The 23,824-nt window shown below is 57.2% G+C and overlaps 1 protein-coding gene across 1 annotated transcript; it reads left to right on the top strand.

Moving 5' to 3' along the window:
- The first annotated feature begins 13,725 nt into the window (after positions 1-13,725).
- On the top strand, positions 13,726-23,117 carry LOC135977164 (uncharacterized). Its single transcript, XM_065576446.1, has 8 exons — positions 13,726-13,824; positions 14,512-14,642; positions 14,951-15,043; positions 15,451-15,628; positions 17,126-17,241; positions 20,707-20,895; positions 21,155-21,425; positions 23,062-23,117. The coding sequence occupies exons 1-8, from the start codon at positions 13,752-13,754 to the stop codon at positions 23,115-23,117; spliced, it is 1,107 nt and encodes a 368-aa protein (XP_065432518.1). The 5' UTR covers positions 13,726-13,751.
- The last annotated feature ends 707 nt before the right edge of the window (positions 23,118-23,824 follow it).

The raw sequence follows: 23,824 nt of genomic DNA, 5'->3' as shown, positions 1-23,824 counted from the left end.
GACCCTGGCGCTAGTGCATAATTGTGCAATGACACCTGGAGGCCGGGGATTGATGCGAGCGACACTGGATTTAGTGCCTAGGTGTGCGAGGACACCCAAGGCCTGAGAATTGGTGCGAGAGACCTGGGTGGTAGTGCCTGGGGATTGGCGTGAGGGACCCTGGCGCTAGTGTATAGTTGTGCAAGGACACCAGACCAGGCAAGGGATCAGATTCATTCCGACTTGCCCAGGGCTACAGCAAGTGACCGGATCTGGGTCCCACCACAAGATGGTGCCGCTTTGTCCAAGGTTCACAGCGCCCCCATGGACAGCCAGGGCCTTTCTTACCCTGACTTGCGTGATCACTGATAGTTTTCTAAACCTGACTTTTATGATCAATATTAATTTAGATTTAATATTATCACGATTTTGTTTGTTTCACTCCCCTCTGGTTATTACCTGGCAATAAATAACTTTCATGATTAAGTTGGTTGCCTCTATCTCTCTCTCCCTTTTCACAAGGCCAATTATCTCCTTGCTACTTCCCCCGCACTTCTCTGAAGGGAATGAGTCAAGCGGTGTCCAAAGCCCTGAGCCGTTAGGGGCTGCAGTGGGGCAGGTTGCTAATAACGCTAGTTGAGGTCATGCCAGATACAAGTGCTGAGTACAGAGCCTTTCCCACTAGGGAGACTGGCACTGCAGCAGCTGTTGTGGGGGACCTGGGTGCTAGTCCCCGGGTGTGCAAGGACACCCAGAGGCCGTGGATTCATGCTACGGATACTGGTGCTAGTGCCTAAGTGTACGAGGGCACCCAGAGGCTGGGTATTGATGCGAGGGACCCTGGCGCTATTGCCTAGGTGTGCGAGGACACCCAGAGGCCAGAAATTGGCACGAGGGACCCTGGCACTAGTGCCCAGATGTGCGAGGACACCCAGACCGGGGATTGGCATGAGGCTCCCGGATGCTAATGCCCTGGTGTGCGAGGATACCAGGGGCTATGGATTGGCATGGGGGACCCTGGTGCTAGTGCCTGGGTGTTCAAGGACACCCAGAGGCCGGGGATTGATGAGAGCAATTCTGGCACTAGTGCTGTTATGGAGTGTGTGAGGAGAGAAGGCCCTACACCCCTGGCTTCCTGTGATTCACCATGACTCTCAGCCAGCCAGTAAAGGAGAAGGCTTATTTAGATGACAGGAATACAATCCAAGTCAGGTGTTGCAGGCATGGACCCCGTTAGGGGGTCAGAGCCCAATCTGGGCTCTTCTCCATTATGAGCCACCTCCAGACCAACTACAGCATTCAAAGACCACTTTAAGAACAGTCCAACAATTGCCCAGTTGTAGGAGGACACCGAGGGGCCAGGGATTGGCGTGAGGTTCCAGCGTGTTAGAGCCCTCGTATACAAGGACACCCAGGGGCCAGGGATTTGCGTGAGGGACCCTGGTGCTAGTGCCTGGGTATCAAAGGACACCCAGAGGCCAGAAATTGGCATGAGGGACCCTGGCACTAGTGTCCAGTAGTGCAAGGGCACCCAGGGCCCGGGGATTCGTGCGATTGTCCCGAGTGCTAGTGCCCAAGTGTGTGAGGACACCCAGGGGCTGGGGATTGGCGTGAGGTACCCAAGTACTACTGTCTGGGTGTACGAGCATACCAGGGCGCAGGGATTGGTGTGAGGGACTGTGACGAAGTGGGGGGTTTTCTGTGGAGTTTCAATGGTTTCAATGCAGAGGGGGTGGGACCCAGTTTCCCTGGTTGTTACTGGTTTAACGAGGTGAGGGGAGAGGGAGTGTGTTTTGCAGAGGACCGGAGAGAGGACGTGGAGGATGGATACCCCAGCGACCGGTGACCTGGCGACCTCATGACCCAGAGCCCCAGCTGAGGAGACGTGGCCCATTCGGTTCTGGCCCGTGGGAAGAGAATGGGCTGCAGACTGAGGACCCAGTGACCTAACCAGCCGGTTCCAGCCAGAAGACAGAAGCAGGAGAGGAGGCCCCGGTTTACGACCCTGTTTACCTGGAGAGAAGACAATGGACAGAGGCGGGGCCTGGGGCCGGTGATCTCAGATGCCCAGCTGCGAGCAGGGCGGCTCTGGGCTGGAGAGGGGGAGCAGGCAGAGCCCACCTGGATGCAGAGAGACTGGGATATGCTGTGCTGAGGGAGGCCAGGCCTGAGGATCAGAGAGTTTCCTGCGTTGTGTACAACTCTCAATAAACCCTCCTGTTTCATGCTGGCTGAGAGTTACTCTAGTCTATAGAACAGGGGTGCATCAACCCCTTTGGGGGTGGAGGCCCCGGGGGTCCAGAGCGAGTGGACTCCCTGAGGGGGCCCACGGCAGAGACAGACGTGCTAAGGCTCAGAGAGGTGCAGCTCCAGGAAGTGAAGGGGCCTGACCCCGAGAGAGAGTGAACCCCCGGGAAGAGCTAGCTCACTAAAAGGGGCACCCCCTATGGACCGCACGGGGCCAAGAGTGGGCACGATCTTTGAGTCTGTGACAGGGACCCAGGCGCTAGTGCATAAGTGTGCGAGAACATCCAGAGACCAGGCAAGGGATGAGATTCGTTGCGACTTTCCCAGGGCTCCAGCAAGTGACCGGATCTGGGTCCCACCACGACATGCTGCCACTTTGTCCATGGTTCAGCCGGAGCCCCCTCGCTCACAGCCCTACCATGGACAGCCAGGGCCTTTCTTACCCTGACTTGCGTGATCACTGATAGTTTTCTAAACCTGACTTTTATAATCAAGATTAAGTTAGATTTAATATTATCACAATTTTGTTTGTTTCACTCCCCTCTGGTTATTACCTGGCAATAAATAACTTTCATGATTAAGCTGGTTGCCTCTATCTCTCTCTCATTCTCTCCCTTTTCTCGAGGCAACTTCTCTCCTGGCTACTTCCACCGCACTTCTCTGAAGGGCATGAGTCAAGCTTTGTCCAAAGCCCTGAAACGTTATGGGCTGCAGCGAGGCAGGTTGCTAACAAGGCTTCCTGAGGTCATCCCAGATCGAAGTAGTGAGTACATAGCCTTTCCCACTAGGGAGACTGGCACTGTGGCAGCTGTTGTGAGGGACCCTGGTGCTAGTCCCCCGGTGTGCAAGGACACCCAGAGGCCGGGGATTGTTGCGAGGGATCCTGGCACTAGTGCTGTCACGGAGTGTGTGGGGACACGGGGCCCTGCACCCCTGGCTTCCTGGGATTCACCATGACTCTCAGCCAGCCAGTAACCAGAAGGTTTATTTATACAACAGGAACACAATCCAAGTCAGGTCTTGTAGGCACAGACCCCGTTAGGGGGTCAGACCCCATCTGGGCTCTCCTCCATTACCAGCCAGCTCCTGACCAACTACGACTCCCTCCACAGTTTCTCACCCGTCCTCCCTCAGCTTCTCTCCCAGCCTTTGTCCAGTTTCCCGGGAAGAGGTGTCACTTGGATCCAACCCCCTTCCTGGGTTCTAACATTACATGTTAAGGTATCCTCCCTCAAGGCGAGTCTCCCATTGCCCAGTGCAGACTGTCGCAGCCAAACTCCCCACTCAGCATTCCAAGACCACTTTAAGAACAGTCCCAGTTCGGAACAAGTACCCGCGTATGCAAGGACAACCAGGAGACGGGAATTGGCGTGAGGGACCCTGGTGCTTGTCTCTAGGTGTACGAGGACACCCAGGGCCTGGGGATTAGTGCGAGGGATTGTGGCGCTAGTGCCTGGTTATGCAAGGACACCCAGAGGCCAGAAATTGGCATGAGGGACCCTGGCACTAATGTCCAGTAGTGCGAGGGAACCCAGGGGCTGGGGATTGGTGCCAGGGTCCTGAGTGCTAGTGCCCGGGAGTCAGAGGACACCCAGAGGCCGGGGATTGGTGTGTGGGACCCAAATACTAGTGCCCGGGTGTGCGAGGACACCAGGGCCCAGGGATTGTTATGAGGGACCCGGGCGATAGTGCCCGGGTGCGCGAGGATACCAGGGCCTGCGGAATGGTGTGCGGGACCCTGGCGCTAGTGCATAGTTGTGCAAGGACACCCGGAGGCCGGGGATTGATGCGAGCGACACTGTATTTAGTGCCTAGGTGTGCGAGGACACCCAGGGCCTGGGGATTGGTGCGAGACACCTGGGTGGTAGTGCCTGGGGTTTGGCGTGAGGGACCCTGGTGCTAGTGCATAGTTGTGCAAGGACACCAGACCAGGCAAGGGATCAGATTCATTCTGACTTTCCCAGGGCTCCAGCAAATGACCGGATCTGGGTCCCACCACGACATGGTGCCGCATTGTCCAAGGTTCAGCCAAAGCCCCCGTCGCTCACAGCGCCCCGATGGACAGCCAAGGCCTTTCTTACCCTGACTTGCATGATCACTGATAGTTTTCTAAACCTGACTTTTATAATCAATATTAAGTTAGATTTAATATTATCACGATATTGTTTGTTTCACTCCCCTCTGGTTATTACCTGGCAATAAATAACTTTCATGATTAAGTTGGTTGCCTCTATCTCTCTCTCACTCTCTCCCTTTTCACGAGGCCACTTATCTCCTAGCTACTTCCCCCGCACTTCTCTGAAGGGCATGAGTCAAGCAGTGTCCAAAGCCCTGAGCCGTTAGGGGCTGCAGTGGGGCAGGTTGCTAATAACGCTCGTTGAGGTCATGCCAGATACAAGTGCTGAGTACAGAGCCTTTCCCACTAGGGAGACTGGCACTGTGGCAGCTGTTGTGGGGGACCCGGGTGCTAGTCCCCGTGTGTGCAAGGACACCCAGAGGTCGGGGATTGGCGTGAGGGACCCCGATGCTAGTCCCTGGGTATGGAAGGACACCTAGAGGCCAGAAATTGGCATGAGGGACCCTGGCACTAATGTCCAGTAGTGCGAGGGAACCCAGGGGCTGGGGATTGGTGCGAGGGTCCCGAGTGCTAGTGCCCGGGTGTGTGAGGACACCCAGAGGCCGGGGATTGGTGTGAAGGACCCGAATACTAGTGCCCAGGTGTGCGAGGACACCAGGGCCGAGGGATTGGTGTGAGGGACCCAGGCGATAGTGCCCGGGTTCACGAGGACACTAGGGCCTGCGGAATGGTGTGAGGGACCCTGGCACTAGTGCATAATTGTGCAATGACACCTGGAGGCCGGGGATTGATACGAGCGACACTGGATTTAGTGCCTAGGTGTGCTAGGAGACCCAGAGGCCGGGGATTGGCGTGAGGGACCCTGGTGCTAGTGCCTGGGTATGCAAGGACACCCAGAGGCCAGAAATTGGCACGAGGGATTCTGGCACTAGTGCTGTCACGGAGCGTGTGGGGACAGAAGGCCCTGCACCCCTGGCTTCCTGTGATTCACCATGACTCTCAGCCAGCCAGTAAAGTGGAAGGTTTATTTATACGACAGGAACACAATCCAAGTCAGGTCTTGCAGGCACAGACCCCGTTACGGGGTCAGAGCCCCATCTGGGCTCTCCTCCATTACCAGCCAGCTCCTGACCAACTACGACTCCCTCCAGCGTCTCTCACCCCTCCTCCCTCAGCTCCTCCCCCAGCCTTTGTCCAGTTTCCCGGGAAGAGGTGTCACCTGGATCCAATCCCCTTCCTGGGTTCTAACATTACATGTTAAGGTATCCTCCCTCAAGGCCAGTCTCCCATCCCCCAATGCAGACTGTACCAGCCAAACTCCCCACTCAGCATTGAAAGACCACTTTAAGAACAGTCCCAGTTCGGCACAGGTACCCGTGTATGCAAGGACAGCCAGGGGACGGGGATTGGCATGAGGGACCCTGGTGCTAGTGCCTAGGTGTGCGAGGACACCCAGGGCCTGGGGATTGGTGCGAGGGACCCTGGTGCTAGTGCCTAGGTGTGCGAGGACACCCAGGGCCTGGGGATTGGTGCGAGGGACCCTGGTGCTAGTGCCTGGGTATGCAAGGAAACCCAGAGCCGGAAATTGTCATGAGGGACCCTGGCACTAATGTCCAGGAGTGTGAGGGAACCCAGGGGCTGGGGATTGGCGCGAGGGTCCCGAGTGCTAGTGCCAGGATGTGTGAGGACACCCAGCGGCCAGGGATTGGTGTGAGGGACCCGGGCGATAGTGCCGGGGTGCGCGAGGACACCAGGGCCTGGGGAATGGCTTGAGGGATCCTGGCGCTAGTGCATAGTTTTGCAAGGACACCAGACCAGGCAAGGCATCAGATTCATTCCGACTTTCCCAGGGCTCCAGCAAGTGACCGGATCTGGGTCCCACCACAACATGGTGCCGCTTTGTCCATGGTTCAGCCATAGCCCCCGTCGCTCACAGCTCCGCGATGGACAGCCAAGGCCTTTCTTACCCTGACTTGCGTGATTACTGATAGTTTGCTAACAAGGCTCGCTGAGGTCATCCCAGATACAAGTGCTGAGTACACAGCCTTTCCCACTAGGGAGACTGGCACTGCGACAGCTGTTGTGGGGGACCCGGGTGCTAGTCCCCAGGTGTGTGAGGACACCCAGAGGCCGGTGATTGGCGTGAGGGACCCGAGTACTAGTGCCCGGGTGTGCGAGGACACCAGGGCCCAGGACTTGGTGTGAGGGACCCAGGCGATAGTGCCCGGGTTCACGAGGACACTAGGGCCTGCGGAATGGCGTGAGGGACCCTGGCGCTAGTGCATAGTTGTGCAAAGTCACCCGGAGGCCGGGGATTGATGCGAGCGACACTGGCTCTAGTGCCTTCGTGTGCGAGGACAACCAGGGCCCAGGGAATGGCGTGAGAGTCCCAGGCGCTAGAACATAGGTGTGTGAGTACATCCAGAGACCAGGCAAGGGATCAGATTCATTCCGACATTCCCAGGGCTGCAGTAATGATCGAATCTGGGTCCCACCACGATATGGTGCCGCGTTGTCCATGGTTCAGCCAGAGCCCCGTCGCTCACAGCACCCCCATGGACAGCCAGGGCCTTTCTTACCTTTACTTGCGTGATCACTGATAGTTTTATAAACCTGACTTTTATAATCAAGATTAAGTTAGATTTAATATTATCATGATTTTGTTTGTTTCACTCCCCTCTGGTTATTACCTGGCAATAAATAACTTTCATGATTAAGCTGGTTGCCTCTATCTCTCTCTCACTCTCTCCCTTTTCACGAGGCCACTTATCTCCTGGCTACTTCCCCTGCACTTCTCTGAAGGGAATGAGTCAAGCGGTGTCCAAAGCCCTGAGCCGTTAGGGGCTGCAGTGGGGCAGGTTGCTAGTAAGGCTCGATGAGGTCATGCCAGATACAAGTGCTGAGTACAGAGCCTTTCCCACTAGGGAGACTGGCACTGCGACAGCTGTTGTGGAGGAACCGGGTGCTAGTCCCCGGGTGTGCAAGGGCACCCAGAGGCCGGGGATTGATGCTAGGGATCCTGGTGCTAGTGCCTAGGTTAGCGAAGACACCCAGAGGCTGGGTATTGATGCGAGGGACCCTGGCACTATTGCCTAGTTGTGCGAGGACACCCAGACTGGGGATTGGCACGAGGCTCCCGGGTGCTAATGGCCAGGTGTGCGAGGATACCAGGGGCTGGGGATTGGCATGGGGGACCCTGGTGCTAGTGCCTGGGTGTGCAAGGACACCCAGAGGCCAGGGATTGATGCGATGGATCCTGGCACTAGTGTTGTCATAGAGCGTGTGGGGACAGAAGGCCCTGCACCCCTGTCTTCCTGTGATTCTCCATGACTCTCAGCCAGCCAGTAAAGCAGAAGGTTTATTTAGATGACAGGAATACAATTCAAGTCAGGTCTTGCAGGCACAGACCCCTTTAGGGGGTCAGAGCCCCATCTGGGCTCTCCTCCATTATCAGCCAGGTCCTGACTAACTACAGCATTCAAAGACCACTTTAAGAACACTCCCAGTTCGGCACAAGTGCCCAGTTGTAGGAGGACACCCAGGGGTCGGGGATTGGCGTGAGGGACCCTGGTGCTACTTCCTGTGTATGCAAGAACACCCAGAGTCCAGAAATTGGCACGAGGGACCATGGCGCTAGTGCCCAGATGTGCGAGGACACCCAGACCGGGGATTGGCGCGAGGCTCCCGGGTGCTAGTTCCTGGGTGTGCGAGGATACCAGGGGCTGGGGACTGGCGTGGGGGACCCTGGTGCTAGTGCCTGGGTGTGTGAGGACACCCAAGGGCTGGGGATTGGCCTGAGGGACCCTGCTCAGTAGCGTAGCTAGGGAGGAGCAGGGGGAGCAGTCGCTCCCCCTGAGCAGATTTTCCAAAAGTGGCACCTTACCACAGAGCCAGTACTGGGCAACGGACTCGGAGTCCGGAGTCGGGTTCTCCATGCGGCCGCCGGCTCCCTCCCTGCTCTGCACTGCCCCCCCCGCATCCCCAGCATGGCTTGCTCACTCTGGTTCTGCAGGCGGCGGCGGCTGGTTATCTGGCTACCCGGGGAGGAGGCTCCCACCCACCCACACAGGGCCTCCCAGAGGGGGGGCAGGTGGGGCAATTTGCGTCCCTGAAACCCCTCCGAGCATCGCTTTTTAAAAACTTAAAAAAATTAATGCTGCATAATGTGGCATTGTTTATTAGAATTAATACACGTTCGGCTTGAAAATTTATAAATTTAATCATTTAGTCTACGTATTTAATGAAAATAAATGAATAACCTGACAGTGTTGACACTGTTATTGTTTTCACTTTGCAGAACATAGAATGGATCTTAAAATAAATCACATACATTATACACAATACACTGTCACAGAGTAACACGTTCTAATTTAGAATTTATTTTCCGCCCTTTCAGTTTAGCCAATTTAGAAACAAGTTCCTCCAAGTCAATGTTGCGAGCAATGTCATGTTCTATTGACAAGGTAGATAGCCCGACAAGTCTTTGTTGGAACACTGATGTTAGCATGTATGTTTTTATCAACTTGAGCTTCGAGAAACTTCGCTCACCACTGGCCACAGAAACTGGAAGAGTCAAGAGGATGTGAAGAGCAATAACTGTGTTGGGGACACTATCTGTCAGTTTATTTGTGCATATGAAGTTCAATACATCTTGCGGTGATGCACTCTGTTGGATTCCTCGTGCAATAGCTTCCAATTCATTGCACAAGTCAAAGGCATCAATATCTTTGGATTCACCATGTTGAAAAGCTTGCTCCAGATTCAAGCAATGTTCCATAATTTGCTTTGGTGTTGTATTTTGCAAACTGTAAACATCATATAGGAAGCCAAATACTGAACTAATTTGCTGCATCAACGTGAATCTTTCTTCAACTGAATGTATTGCTGTGTTGATTACTGCAAAGTAAAAGTTCACTTGGAATTTTTCTTTCGGATTCTAAATAGGTTCATCATCTGCTTCATATGTGAACTGCTTCCTCTTTTTTCTAATGCGGATTGGATCTGGTTCAAAATGTTAAGCCCAGCTCCCCACCCAGCCCTCGGCAACAGCTGTGCCACTCCCAGGCAGTGACAGCCCATTGGCACCAACAATCACCATAACCCAGCGACAGCCCATTATGTAATTGCAAATGTAGACATACCATTAAAGCATTTACTGTTTTTAAATAATGTATTTTGTGTATTTTCAAATTATTCAAAATTAGTTTGAATGTATTTCACTGGTTATTTTTTACATTTCCAAATACATGTTACCATAGTATTGCAACTATTTTTATGTAAACGGCCCCTGAAATTGCTTTGCCCCAGGCCCCCTGAATCCTTTGGGTGGCCCTGAACCCCAGCTGCCTGGCTTACTAAGCCGAACCCCCCTTGGCACATGCCGCCCAGGCAGGGTTGGGCTCTGCCGGGAGGGGAAGGGGTAGCAGCACAGCCTCCCAGCATGGTGGTGGGGGGGCTGAGGCAGGGCCGCCAAGAGGATTCAGGGAGCCTGGGTCAAATCAATTTCAGGGGCCCCTTCCATTAAAAAAAAGTTGCAATACTATAGAATACTATATTCTCATTGGGGCCCCTTCCGGGCCTGGGGCCTGGGGGATATTGTCCCACTTGCCCCCACTCTGGGCGGTCCTGGGCTGTCTATGGGGGGCTGTGAGCGAGGGGGGCTCTGGCTGAACCAGGGACAAAGCGGCACCAGGTTGTAGTTGGACCAGATCCAGTCACTCGCTGGAGCCCTGGAAAAAGTCGGAAAGAATCTGATCCCTTGCCTGGCCTCTGGGTGTCCTCGCACACCGGGCACTAGCACCCGGGTCGCTCACACTAATCCCCAGCCCATGGTGTCCTCGCACACCCAGGTACTAGCACCAGGGTCCCTCATGCCAATCCCCGGGTCCTGGGTGTTCTTGCACACCTAGACACCAGCACCAGGGTCCTTTGCGTCAATTCCTGGAGCCTGGTGTCCTTGCACACCCAGGCAGTAGCTGTGATGAAGTGGGGGATTTTCTTGTTTTTTTTCTTGTTTTCGGTGGGGTTTCAATGGTTTGCATGTGGAGGGGGTGGGACCCAGTGTCCCTGGGTGTTACTGGTTTAACACGGTGAGCGGAGAGGGAGTTTGTTGTTGCAGAGGACCGGAGAGGGAACTTGGGACCTCAGCCGATGGCCTGGAGGATGGATACCCCAGCGACAGGTGACCTGAGACCACGACCCAGAGACCCAGCTCAGGAGTAGCAGCCGGTTCTGGCCAATGGGAGAACAATGGGATGCAGAGGGAGGACCCAGTGACCTAACCAGCCGGTTCCAGCCAGAGGACAGAAGCAGGAGAGGAGGCCCCGGTTTACGACCCTGTTTACCTGGAGAGAAGACAATGGACAGAGGCGGAGCTAGTGGCCGGTGATCTCAGATGCCCAGCTGGGAAGCAGGGGGGCTCTGGGCTGGAGAGGGGGAGTAGGCAGAGCCCACCTGGATGCAAAGAGACTGGGATGTGCTGTGCGGAGGGAGGCCAGGCCTGAGGGTCAGAGAGTATCCTGTGCTGTGTTCAACTCTCAATAAATCCTCCCGTTTTATGCTGGCTGAGAATCGCTCTGGTCTAGAGAACAGGGTTGCATCAACCCCTTCGGGGGTGGAGGCCTGGGGGGTCCAGAGCGATTGATCACCTGAGGGAGCCAATGGCGAGAGACGGAAATGCTAAGTCTCAGAGAGGTGCGGCTCCAGGAGGTGGAGGGGCCTGACCCCAAGAGAGAGTGGACCCCCAAGAAGGGCTGTCTCACTGAAAGGGGCACCCCTCACAGACCGCACGGGGCCAAGACTGGGCACGTTCTGTGAGTCCATTACACTAGCACCTGGGGCCCTCACGCCTATCCGTGGCCCCTCGGTGTCCTCGCACACCCGGGCACTAGGGCCAAGGTCCCTCGTGCCAATTTCTGGCCTCTGGGTGTCCTTGCACACCCAGGACCCTCACACCACTCCCCGAACCCTGGTGTCCTCACACACCCAGGCACTAGCACCCATGTCCCTCATGTCAATCCCCGGGCCCTGGGTGTACTCACACACCCAGGCACTAGCACCAGGGTCCCTGGTGCCAATTTCTGGCCTCTGGATGTCCTCGCACACCTAGGCACTAGCGCCAGGGTCCCTCATATAAATCCTCAACCTCTGGGTGTTCTTGCACACCTGGGCACTAGTACCAGGATCCCTCACATGAGCTGCCACAGTCCCAGGCTCCCTATTGGGACAGGCTCTGTACTCAGCACTTGTATCTGGGATGACCTCAGCGAGCCTTGTTAGCAACCTGCCCCACTGCAGCCCCTAACGGCTCAGGGCTTTGGACACCGCTTGACTCATGCCCTTCAGAGAAGTAGCGGGGGAAGTAGCCAGAAGATAATTGGCCTCGTGAAAAGGGAGAGAGTGAGAGAGAGATAGAGGCAACCAGCTTAATCATGAAAGTTGTTTTTTGCCAGGTAATAACCAGAAGGGAGTGAAACAAACAAATCAGTGATAATATTAAATCTATCTTAGTCAGGTTTAGAAAACTATCACTGATCATGCAAGTCAGGGTCAGAAAGGCCCTGGCTGTCCATGGGGGAGCTTTGAGCGAGGGTGGCTCTGGCTGAACCACGGGCAAAGCGGCACCGTGTCATGGTGGGAACCAGATTCGGTTACTTGCTGGAGTCCTGGGAAAGGCGGAATGAATCTGATCCCTTGTTTGGCCTCTGTATGTCCTCTCACACCCAGGCACTAGCACCAGGGTCTCTCATTCCAATCCCCGGGCCCTGGTGTCCTCGCACACTAGGACACTACCATCCGGGTCCCTCGTGCCGATGACCGGCCCCTGGGTGTCCTCGCACATCTAGACAGCGCCAGGGTCCCTCGCATCAATCCCCAGGCCCTGGATGTCCTCACACACCTAGGCACTACCACCAGGCCCCAGGCCCTGGGTGTCCTCGCATACCCTGGCACAAGCATCCATGTCACTCGTGCCTCTCTCTGGCCCCTGGGTGTCCTCACACACCTAGGCACTAGTGCCAGAGTCCCTCGCATCAATCCCCAGGCCTTGGGTGTCCTAGCAACAGGGTCCCTCACAACAGCTGCCACAGGGTCATGCTCCTTGTGGGACAGGCTCTGTACTCAGCACTTGTATCTGGGATGACCTCAGTGAGCCTTGTTACCAACCAGCCCCACAGCAGCCCCTAACAACTCAGGGCTTTTGACACCGCTTGACTCATGCCCTTCAGAGAAGTAGCGGGGGAAGTAGCCAGGAGATAATTGGCCTCGTTAAAAGAGAGAGAGTGAGATAGAGGCAACCAGCTTAATCATGAAAGTTATTTATTGCCAGGTAATAACCAGAGGGGAGTGAAACAAGCAAATCAATGATAATGATAATGATAATACTAAATCTAACTTAACCTTGATTATAAAAGTCAGGTTTAGAAAAGTATCACTAATCTCGCAAATCAGGGTCAGGTTGCTAACAAGGGTTGCTGAGGTCATCCCAGACACAAGTGCTGAGTACAGAGCCTGTCCCACTAGGGAACCTGGTACTGCGGCAGCTGTTGTGAGTGACCCTGTGGCTAGTGCCCGGGTGTGTCAGGACACCCAGAGGCAGGGGATAGATGCGAGGGACCCTGGCGCTAGTGCCTGGGTGTGTGAGCGGCCCACCCAGCACTAACCTCCATCCGAGGGCAGCTCTGTGTCCCATCCGTTCCAGGCAGCCCCCAACACCTGGGTAGGAGGGGTCCTGTCTTTATGGGGCAGAGGGTGGCGAGCACTCACGGACCCCTTTAGATTCCACATGCAGGCCACAGGGCGGCCCTATGTCTATGCACACAGAGCCCCCATGAGTCTTGGGGGGCAATGGATAGGCCCTGCACAGGCGCCCCACCCATGCCCCTAATCCGCCCTCTCTGGGCCCCGGAGGGCAGAGATCAGCCGCAGTGCAGGGTGCCCCAGCCACTCCCCAGTCCCTGCCGAGTGCTGGCACCTGGGAGCAGGGCAAATATAGAGCCCTGCACAGCGACGGGCGGGGGATCCTCTGGGAACCTCCCTCCCCTCCACGATCCAGAGCTCCCAACACCCCTGCAGCAGGACCCTCGAGGCCGATACACCCCCCCGCCCCAGAGATCCTGCCCCATGTACCCCGGCACCCCGGCCAGCAGCAGGACAGTGGGTAGGTTGAAGGGACCACATGGGAGGCCTTGCAGAGGGAGGGGCAGAGACCCTGAGCTGCTGCAGCCTGGGCCGCTTGTGGACACTGAGGTTTCCTGGGGGGGCAGGAAGTGTTTGGGGCCCACGTCAATTGCTTTTGCTGGCCCTGCTGAAGAAACCAAACCTGCCCCACCCCCTGCACCGTGGCGGGGGGAGCTCCCCACAGCACCTCGTATTGGCTCCTGGGGCCCAGGAACGGGGCGTGGCCGCTCCCCTCAGGGGATATAGGGCCAGGGAGCGAAGGGACGATGTGATGCGACGCGGCTACCTGCGGGGCAAGATGATCGCGGTGCTGCTGCTCCTCTCCCTGCTTCCGGGGGCGACTGGTATGAGCCGGGGGTGGGGCTTGGAGGGTAAACAATTCCTAAGGGATGGGAGATGAACCCAGGTGTCCAGGGAGGAGGCCCCGAGACCCCCAACCTGAGATGGGGCAGAGGGGTGAGGACAAACCATTAGCCCCGAGCACCCAGGCTGGGTCCCCACCACACCCCCTCGTCCGCTAGCTCCCGTCAGCGCCCCCTCTGCTTCTATCATCCCAGTCTCCATCACCCCCTCCTGCTACTCCCCTCTGTTGTCCCTCCCCTCCGGGGTCCTTGCCCCCCCATTCACTCCAGCCTCCCACTGCGGTCCCCCCTTGTGTCTCTTTTCCCTATTTCCAGCTCCCCTTGTGTAAAGAGTTGGGGGGCTGCGGGTTTGGAGTGAAGGGCACCAACAGACCTATGAGGGGAGTCCAGGGCTGGGCTAGCAGGGGCTGCAGGTTGAGAGTGAGGGGGACAGGCAGAGCTGGGGGGGAGTCTAGGGCTGGGCTAGCAGGGGCTGCAGGTCGAGAGTGAGGGGGACAGGCAGAGCTGGGGGGGAGTCTAGGGCTGGGCTAGCAGGGGGCTGTGGGTCGGGAGTGAGGGGCACCAGCAGAGCTGGGGAGGAGTCCAGGGCTGCACTAGCAGGAGGCTGTGGGTCAGGGCATCAGCAGAGCTGGGGGGGCCCTTCATTCTGCCAGTTCTCTCCCCTTCCAGCCCTGGCCCTGCCAGGTGAGCCCCCCGAATGCCTGAAGGGCCCCGAGTTTTGGTGCCGGGACGTGGCCACAGCAGCCCAGTGCGGCCAACTGAAGTTTTGCCTGGTGTACGGCTGGGACGAGCTGCCTGAGGTGAGCGCGCTGGTGCCTCCAGGGGGCTGGGTGCGGGGTCTTCAGTTCCTCTTGGCTGGTGTGGATTTTGGAGTGGGACCGGTGGGCACCTGGGGGCTTATTCCCATCCCTCCGAGACCCCAGCGCAGGCTCCTGCCCTTAGCGGGGGCCATGGTACACCCCAGGGGGGCCCTGATTCACCCCCTGCCAGCTCCAGAGCCAAAACCCCCACTGCCCCAGGACCCCACACACCCGGGAAGGCCGCCCCTTTGTACGGGTTGGCAGGATGTGTTGGGAGGCACTATCCTGGCTGCTGTGTCCCGGCACAGGGCGCTGACGAGCGGCACCCCCTGGTGATATGCTGGATGTGCAGGATGGTCATCAATGGGCTGAAGGCAATGGTGCCCAACATGCACGACCCAGTAAGGACCCCTCACCGGGCAGTGAGTGTACAAGGGGGATAGAGTGCTTGTGCCAAGGAGATGGGCCTAAGAGTGAGCATGCTAGGGTGGGCATGTGCAAGGAAGCCTGTGAGAGTGGCAGGGCAGGTGCCAGGTGTCATGGGGGGTGAACATGTGCAAGGGAGAGTGCAAGGGCAGGCGGGTATGTCTGAGGGAGTGTGCGAGGGCGGGTGGAAGTGTACAGAGGTGGCTGGGTATGTCTTAGGGAGTGTGCAATGGCAGGTGGAAGTGTGCAGGGGTGGGTGGGTATATCTGCTGGAGTGTGCAAGGGTGGATGGGAGTGTGCGAGGGCGGGTGGGAATGTGCGAGGATGGGTGGGCCCCAGGCCCCAGCCAGTGCCTGCCCAACGCTCCCCTGCCATCCCCCAGAGAGGCGTGGGAAAGGCCATTAAGAAGATCTGCTCCACCGTCTTCTACTACTGGTCCGACCAGTGCCACGAGGTGGTGGATCAGTACGTGAAGCCCATCGAGGCTGGGCTGGCCCAGGACCTGGAGCCCCATGAGATCTGCATCAACATTGGCATGTGCGAGAGCCAGGGCCACCCAGGTGAGGCACACTGCGCCCGGCTGGGCAGATCCCTGGGGAGCTCGGGCCAGCGCGCTGGGAGCTGGGCACTGGGCTGGCTCTGTGGGGTCCCTGACTCCAGGAGGGCAGAGCAGGGGTCTCCCCCGCAGCCTCCCACCCTTTCCCAGGAAATGCCAGGCCCACCCTCCAGGGATGGTGCCCAGCCCCGAATCACCAGAGGGAGCCCAAGGGTCTGTCTGTGCTCAGCAGCCTCGGGCGAGGGACCCTGGGAGATCTAGTCAGGCTGGGGGGTGCTGCACCCACCTGGCTGCATGCTCCCACAGACCTGCAGCACAGCTCCGCCCCCGCCCCCCAGCAGCTAGCTCCCAGGGGGCGGCCACTCCAGGAGCTGCAGGAGGGGAGGCTGACGGGGGAACCTCGGGCAGGAAACACGACACGTCCCCCTGTCTCTCCCAGGGGATGCCAGCTTCCCCCCAGGCTCAAGATGGTTCAAGCCCTTTAGGGATCAGGCCCAGCCCCTGATCCAGCCCCCACAAGCACTGGGGAGGGGAGTCACCACCTGGGGCCCCTTCTCACTGACTCGAGTCCAGTGCTCTGAGCCGTCACCCTCACGGCCCCCCTCCCATGGCTGCCTGACCACCCTCCCCCGTTCTTCCCCCGGGCTTTCCCAAGCCCCACCTCGAGCCGTGAAGGGTCCTCGTCTGTTCCCACAAACCATCTCCGGCCCCGCGAGGACACTTGAGACCAGGGAGCGTTCAGGGCTGGGCAGCGCCGCCCGCATCAAAGGAGCCGCTCCGGAGAAAAGCGATTTCACAAGAGTGGCAGCTGTGGACGTGCAGTGTCCCCCTCCCCCTCCCCACCGAAGGAAAGTGCTACCCCCTCTCCCCCACCGGGATCGGGGGACTGGGGGAGCTAACGGGGCTCAGCGCACCCACCCTATAGGAGGATCTCCAGGTGTCTGTCTGGGCCCAGTCCCCATTCCCCCCGCAGCCAGTCTCCTTCCAGGGGAGTGTCAGCACAGAGCACCCCCCGGTCTGACCCGCGGGCCCCGCTCCGGGCTCTCCACTCGCAGCCGCCATGTGCCCCCTCTGGGGAGGCACAGACCGCATTGGATTCCCAGCCCTCTTGTGAGGGGTGTGTGGGGCCAGGGCTCTGCCAGCTGCAGCCAGGAGGAAGGGGGCTCAGCCCATCTCTGCAGAATTTTCTGTCTCCCGCCCGCAGCTCTGTGCACCAGCTCCCACAACCTCTCCCTGGGCCCCAGCCCCCTCGCGCCCGACCCCATGGGCACCACTGGCCCAGTGCATTTCACTCTCTAGTGGCCAGCCCCTGTCACTACACCAGCCAGCTGCTTGGTGTGCCCGGAGAGAGATGCACTCTTATCTCAGGTGCGAGTGGCTGGGTGCTGGCGGCCCCAGGTTCGATCCCTGCGCGGGGACACAGGGTCTGTGGTCCTGGCTGTGAGCAGCTGGGGGACTGGGCCCTGGCTGAAATAACATCCTTATTCTCTGTGGTCTCCAGGGTGGAAGGTTCCTGGCCCGCACCGGGCCCCGGCTGCAGAGAGCCCAGCGGATACCCTGGGACCAGATGAGGGCAGGGCCGGGGGAACGGGCTGGGCCAAAGATGAGGGGCAGAGAGTGACACTGATGCTGGGAAGCCCTGGCCGATCTGGGATCAAGTTTGGGGATTTCTGTGCCCCTGGATAGGGACCAAGGGCCCCCAAGGCAGGTCCAGGCCTAGCAGTGGCAGGGCAAAGCTTCCCCAACCTGCCATGGCCACGGAGTCCAGTCCCAGACCAGATGCTTTCTCCCCAGGCCAGCTGGGCACCCTGGGCAGTGAAGAGCTGTGGCCCCTCCGGATCCTATTGCTGGCTGGTCCTCCCCCGGCCCCAGAAGGCCGAGGCCTGCCTGGCCCCACAACCTGCCCCGGTGCTGGGGCAGCTGAGCCAGTTCCTGGGGGTGCAGGAGATGCTCTGCCCACCTCTCCTCCCCCCAGCCCAGGGAGCCCTAGAGTAAGGTGCTGTACCCCTGGGTGGGTCAAACGTAGCCGGGGGGAGGGTCACCCGAGGCCCCAGAGATCGGCTGGGCTCTTGGGAGAGGGGCATCCCCTAATGGCCCCTCTGTCTGTCCGGCCTGGGTCAGGCTCCCCCATTCCCTGCACTGAGTCTGTCTGTGTCCCTCACTGGCCTCTCTCTCCTCCTCAGCTGGCGCATGAGCCAGGGCAGAGCGGAGCCCCTGCTGCGCCCGGAGCCCCGGCAGGAGGGGCTGCCCCCAGCTGTGACACCCGCCCGGGAACTTGCCTTTCAATAAAGCTTCTGCCTGCATTGCAATCGGGCCATGGGCTCCTCTTTGTGCCACACCCCCAGCCTGTGGGGGCAGGTCTCGCCACTGAGCCTCTAGGCAAATAACCGGGGGGCAAATGCACAGCAAAGCTCTACTCCTCCCCCTGCCCCTGGGGGCTGCCATCTGCCCCCGGCTCCCAGGGGCTCTCCCCTGCAACGCACTGTGCCCCCCACACACACACCCAGAGCTCTATGCCAGCTCAGCCTCCGCAGAGCACCCGCTGTCCTGGGGTCTCCCATCTAGCCCGGCTGTGAGGGAAGATTCAAAAAAATTGGGCTTGTTTAATCTGGATAAGAGAAGGCTGAGAGGGGACATGCTAACATTTAAGGTACATAAAAGGTTGTTACAAGGAGGAGAGAGAAAAATTGTTCTTCTTAACCTCTGAGGATAGGACAAGCAGCAATAGGCTAAAATTGCAGCAAGGGAAGTTTAGGTTGGATATTAGGAAAAACTTCCTAACTGTCAGGGTGGTTAAGCACTGGAATAAATTACCTAGGGAGGTTCTGGAATCACTGTCACTGGAGATTTTTAAGAGCAGGTTAGACAAACGCCTGTCAGGAAGGGTCTAGATAATACTTAGTCCTGCCACGAGTGCAAGGGACTGGACTAGAAGACCTCCTGAGGTCCCTTCCAGTCCTATAACTCTACTGTTGTAAATGTCCTGTGTACAATGAGCATGGGCCATTCACGAGCCACTGTCATAACTATAAAGGGAAGGGTAACAGCTATCCTGTGTACGGTACTATAAAATCCCTCCTGGCCAGAGACTCCAAAATCCTTTTCCCTGTAAAGGGTTAAAAAGCTCAGGTAACCTGGCTGGCATCTGACCCAAAGGACCAATAGGGGACAAGATACTTTCAAATCTTGGTGGGGGGGGGGGGGAAGGCTTGTGTTTGTGCTCTTTATTTTGGAAGTCATTCACTCTTGGGACTGAGAGGGACCAGACATCAATCCAGGTTCTCCACATCTTTCTAAACAAGTCTCTCCTATTTCAAAACTTGTAAGTAAACAGCCAGGCAAGGCGTGTTAGTTTTACTTTGTTTTCTCAACTTGTAAATGTACCTTTTTACTAGAGTGTTTATCTCTGTTTGCTGTACTTTGAACCTGAGGCTAGAGGGGGGTCCTCTGAGCTCTTTAAGTTTGATTACCCTGTAAAGTTATTTTCCATACTGATTTTACAGAGATGATGTTTACCTTTTTTCTTTAATTAAAAGCCTTCTTTTTAAGAACCTGATTGATTTTTCCTTGTTTTTAGATCCAAGGGGGTTGGATCTTGATCCACCAGGAGTTGGTGGGAGGAAGGAGGGGGATGGTTAATTTCTCCTTATTTTAAGATCCAAGGGGTTTGGATCTGTATTCACCAGGGAATTGGTGAAGAGTTTCTCAAGGCTTCCCAGGGAAGGGAATTAGCACATTGGGAGTGGTGGCAGCGGAACACATCTAAGCTGGTGGTTAAGCTTAGAAGTTTTCATGCAGGCCCCCAAATTTGTACCCTAAAGTTCAGAGTGGGGAAGCAGCCTGAACAGCTGCATGTTCATGTAGTGCAGTGTGATGGTGTCTGTGACGAAGTCGGGGGTTTCTTGTTTTCTGTGGAGTTTCAATGGTTTGCATGCAGAGGGTGTGGGACTCAGTTTCCCTGGGTGTTACTGGTTTAATGAGGTGAGGGGAGAGGAGGGAGTGTGTTTTGCAGAGGACCGGAGAGAGGACGTGGGGATCCAGCCGATGGTCTGGAGGATGGAGACCCCAGCGACCGGTGACCTGGCGACCTGGTGACCCAGAGGCCCAGCTGAGGAGACGCAGCCCATTCTGGCAGTGGGCGGACAATGGGCTGCAGAGTGAGGACCCAGTGACCTAACCAGCCAGTTCCAGCCAGAGGACAGAAGAGGGGAGAGGAGGCCCCGGTTTACAACCCTGTTTACCTGGAGAGAAGACAATGGACAGAGGCCGGGCCTGGGGCCAGTGATCTCAGATGCCCAGCTGCGAGCAGAGGGGGCTTTGGGCTGGAGAGGGGGAGCAGGCAGGGCCCACCTGGATGCAGGGGAGACTGGATGTGCTGGGCTGAGGGAGGCCAGGCCTGAGGGTCAGAGAGTTTCCTGTGCTGTGTTCAACTCTCAATAAACCCTCCTGTTTCATGCTGGCTGAGAGTCACTCTGGTCCAGAGAACAGGGTTGCATCAACCCCTTCAGGGGTGGAGGCCCCGGGTGTCCAGAGCGCGTGGACTCCCTGAGGGGGCCCATGGCAGAGACAGACGTGGTAAGGCTCAGAGAGGTGCGGATCCAGGAGGTGGAGGGGCCTGACCCCGAGAGAGAGTGGACCCCCCGAGAAGGGCTGTCTCACTAAAAGGGGCACCCCCCACGGACCGCACGGGGCCAAGAGTGGGCACGATCTGTGAGTCAGTGACAATGTGGTGTCAGAAGTGGAATATTTCGTGGATGCACCCTGTAGACGTTTGGCTGCGGGCACAGGTGCTTTGCAGTGAGTGGCGGTCAGCGGTAGAACGAGGGTATGGAAAGGAACCAGCCTTGAAATGGCCTATCACCAGCTCCGTAAGAGCGACCTGGCGCGTCTGTGCAGGGAGAGGGGGCTGAGCGTGGGGAGGCTCACTAAGGAGCGGCTGATTGCTCAGCTTGTAGAGAATGACCCGTCTGAGGTGCAGGCTCCAGACCCCAGGGGGTCTCTTGGGGTGCCTGGAGAGCCGGGGAGTAGCCGTGGGGGCAGTCTGTGTAGTGATTGGGTGTGGGTCAGACCTTGACTCCCCAGTCAGTACAGGGGAGACCCCAGTCAGATTCCTCCCTAGAGGAGCTGCGGAGATTGGAGCTGAAAGCAAAGGAGCTGGAGCTAGAGGATCGGAGGCTGGTGGACAGAGAGAGAGAACGAGCGGACCGTGTAGAACAGCGGAAGCACGAGTTGGAGATGGACGAGAGGCGGGCCAAGAGGGCCTGCCGCGGGGTAAGTGGGGAAGGGCCCCGAGACGCCAGTGATGGGGGAATCCAGACACCAAATTGCTGCCCCAGTTCAAGGAGGCGGGGGGATATTGATGCCTACCTCACAGCCTTTGAGAAGGCTTGTGAACTGAACCAGATTGACCCGCAGACAGGCTTCGGTGTCTGACCCCCCTGCTGGGTCCCTAAGCCATACAGGCGTTCAGCCAAATGGATGGTGTTGAGACGGGAGACTACGATCTGTTCAAACAGGCTTGCTGCTGAAGTTTGAACTGACCCCCGAGGCGTACAGGAAACGATTCCGGGGTGTGCGCAAGGCCTCAGGTGTCTCTTACAAGGAGGTCACCAACTTGCTGGGGGAATATCTCTGCAAGTGGGGGAAGGGCGCAGGGGCCACTACCGCAGAGGATGTGTATAACCTGGTGGGGTTGGAGCAGCTGTATGACATCTGCCCTATGGACCTTAAGATGGTCCTAGTGGACCGGAAGCCCAAAGATCTGCGCAGTGCAGGGGCGCTGGCAGATGAGTTCGTGGACAGTAGATCAGGGGTAGGGGGGACACCCACATCAGGGACTCATAAGGGGAGTCACCCTGAGCCCTCTCAAAGGTGGGACTCCTGGAAGCCCAACTCAGGGGTGCCCGGGATTGCCGGGGCGGGGCGACCCCCCTCGTGGATCTTGAGGGACATGAGGTGTAATTACTGTGGCCAAAAGGGGCACAAGGTGGCACAGTGTCTGAAGATGAAGGAAATGGCAGCCAAGCAGAACCCGCGGGGTGTTAACTGGGTGGAAGCCCACCGAGAGGGGGCACTGCCGGGCCCAGGGGCTGCAGTCGAGAGGGCTGTGCCGGGGGAGGGGACCGCCAGGCCAGGCCAGCAGGGGGAGGCGGGGCCCCAGGTCCAGAGCACCCGTACCCAATCCACCGGGTGAGCGTGGGACAGGCCCTGGGGGACAATCGCCACATCATCGCCACAAAACGGCTTTAGGACCATTGCCCAGCATAGGGGAGCCTTTCCAGAGGGTGGCCATGGTCAAAAGGGGGGCTTTGAACCAAGACAGCCCAAATCACCGACCTCCAGACTGGAATGCTGGGAGAAGACCTCAACCCAGTTTGTACCCCAGGGGTATTGGGGTGGGAAAAGGGCACGGGCCACATAAGCCTTCCCACAGGCGAACTACTAGTGTCATCGAGCACTCCCAACCTAAGGGGGGGGGTGAAACTGGAAGGGCCTGGTGTAATTCTCACCAAGGAATGGGAGGGATGTTCGAGCATCCATTTGAACGTGGGTAGGTTCGAACTTCCTCAGGTCACTGGCTAAAGTGACCCCGCTCAGTTCGGTCTTGAAGTGGGGAGAGATGTGAGGAACTGGGACTGTTCTTACTGTGGTCTTTGAATGCTGACAGGGGAGTGTGACTAAGACGGTCTGCATTGGGGGATGGGAGACTGGTCGAGGGATGATATCTGAGCATGTAACCTGAGAACCCAGGAAGTGGTTAGAGGTCAGGTGACACCTTTGCCCAGGAAAACTGAACAAAGGCTGGAGAGAGAGGTCAGAGCTAGCTAGTGGAATGGCTGGGAGGCAGACAGGACTCTGACCTCCCAAGGGGGCTGTGGTGCCCTGGGACCCCAAGATGCACCTAATTGGGGGAGGGTCCTGTTGTCTGTGCCTGCAAGACCTGTCTTGGACTGTATTCCTGTCACCTAAATAAACCTTCTGCTTTACTGGCTGGCTGAGAGTCATGGTGAATCGCAGGAAGCCAGAGGTGCAGGGTCTTGTGTCCCCCACATTCCGTGACAACATGCTGGACGTCCTTCTAGTTCTGGTTTCCCCGGGAAGAGCCACATGCATGGCTACTGTACAAGTCTCTGTTTTGTGTGCCAGTGTGAAAGTGAAGGTCGGTAGACTGGTGTGAGTGTGAGTCACAGGAAGGCTCTCGGAAGTCTCTGCGAAGTCTGGTGGCTCGTAACCAGAGATGTTTCTAATGGAAGCCCTGTGACTCCAGCAGTAGGGCAGCTCAATGAGTGCCCTGACCAAGGCGGGTTCCCTCTGCATGGCATGACCGGCGAGGGGCCTACCTGGGTCTAGGAGTGTGTCACCCTATCCTTTTCCCGTCTTCGGACTATCTGTTTCCCACACTCTCTTTTCTCCTCTTTCTCTGATCCCCGCCTGAAGGTGGTCTGAATGACACACTGACTGATCTGATCACCTGGCCTGAAGTAACAGAGTAAGCGGCGTCGTTCTCTCTGAGACTAGCCGACGCTCTTTGCTGAAAGGTGCTTGGCTGTAAGGACAGTCGTGGACACCTTAACTAAACCTTCTCTGTGTGAGTGACCTGAGTGAAAGTGGTCCGGGGACTGGAGGCCGGTTATCCTCCAGGAAGATTAGAAAAATGGGGGCCGGTGAATCTAAGGTAATCACCGTCCCGCCAAAAGGCACACCGTTGTACTACATGTACACAAACGATAGCCCTTTCACTTGCAAGTTTCTAAAAAAATGGAATTGGTATACCAGAGATGACCCAAAATTAGAATTTCCCCTAGAGGGAAGTTTCGACCTTGACAAAGTTGTGCACCTCAGAGGCGCACTTCTTGCCAAAAAAGTGGGACAAGGACAGTTTAATGCCTATTTCAGTTGGTATGAGGAAACAAAAAAACGGCGCCATGAATCTCGAGTGAGGAGTCTTAAGAAATCCCAGGAAAAACTTAAAACCCAGCTAAAACAAACAAAGGAGAAATTGACCTTTCCCTATAACCCTGCTGGCCAGCAGATGCCCGTCTATCCTTCAAGGTCCCTTCAGGAGATAAAGCCTCTCCCTTCAGCCCCATCTGATGATTTAATAGATTTGTATCTAGAATACAGACAGTTGGCTGCCCCTCCACAATCCGCACAGGCAGCCGCTGACCCACCTGATCAAGGCGGAGCGGGTTGGGGAATT

Source organism: Chrysemys picta, chromosome 22 (assembly GCF_011386835.1).
Source record: "Chrysemys picta bellii isolate R12L10 chromosome 22, ASM1138683v2, whole genome shotgun sequence".
Lineage (NCBI taxonomy): Eukaryota > Metazoa > Chordata > Testudines > Emydidae > Chrysemys > Chrysemys picta.
Note: the sequence above shows the minus strand (reverse complement) of the source record. Positions and strands in the feature narration are given on the sequence as shown.

Bases quoted from the DNA above. Each gene is read 5' to 3' on its own strand.
- LOC135977164 (XM_065576446.1), top strand. From the start codon at position 13,752: ATGCGACGCGGCTACCTGCGGGGCAAGATGATCGCGGTGCTGCTGCTC. The intron at 13,825-14,511 runs GTATGAGCCGGG...CTCCCCTTCCAG, and splicing joins CCTGCTTCCGGGGGCGACTG to CCCTGGCCCTGCCAGGTGAG. The intron at 15,629-17,125 runs GTGAGGCACACT...TGTGGTCTCCAG, and splicing joins CGAGAGCCAGGGCCACCCAG to GGTGGAAGGTTCCTGGCCCG.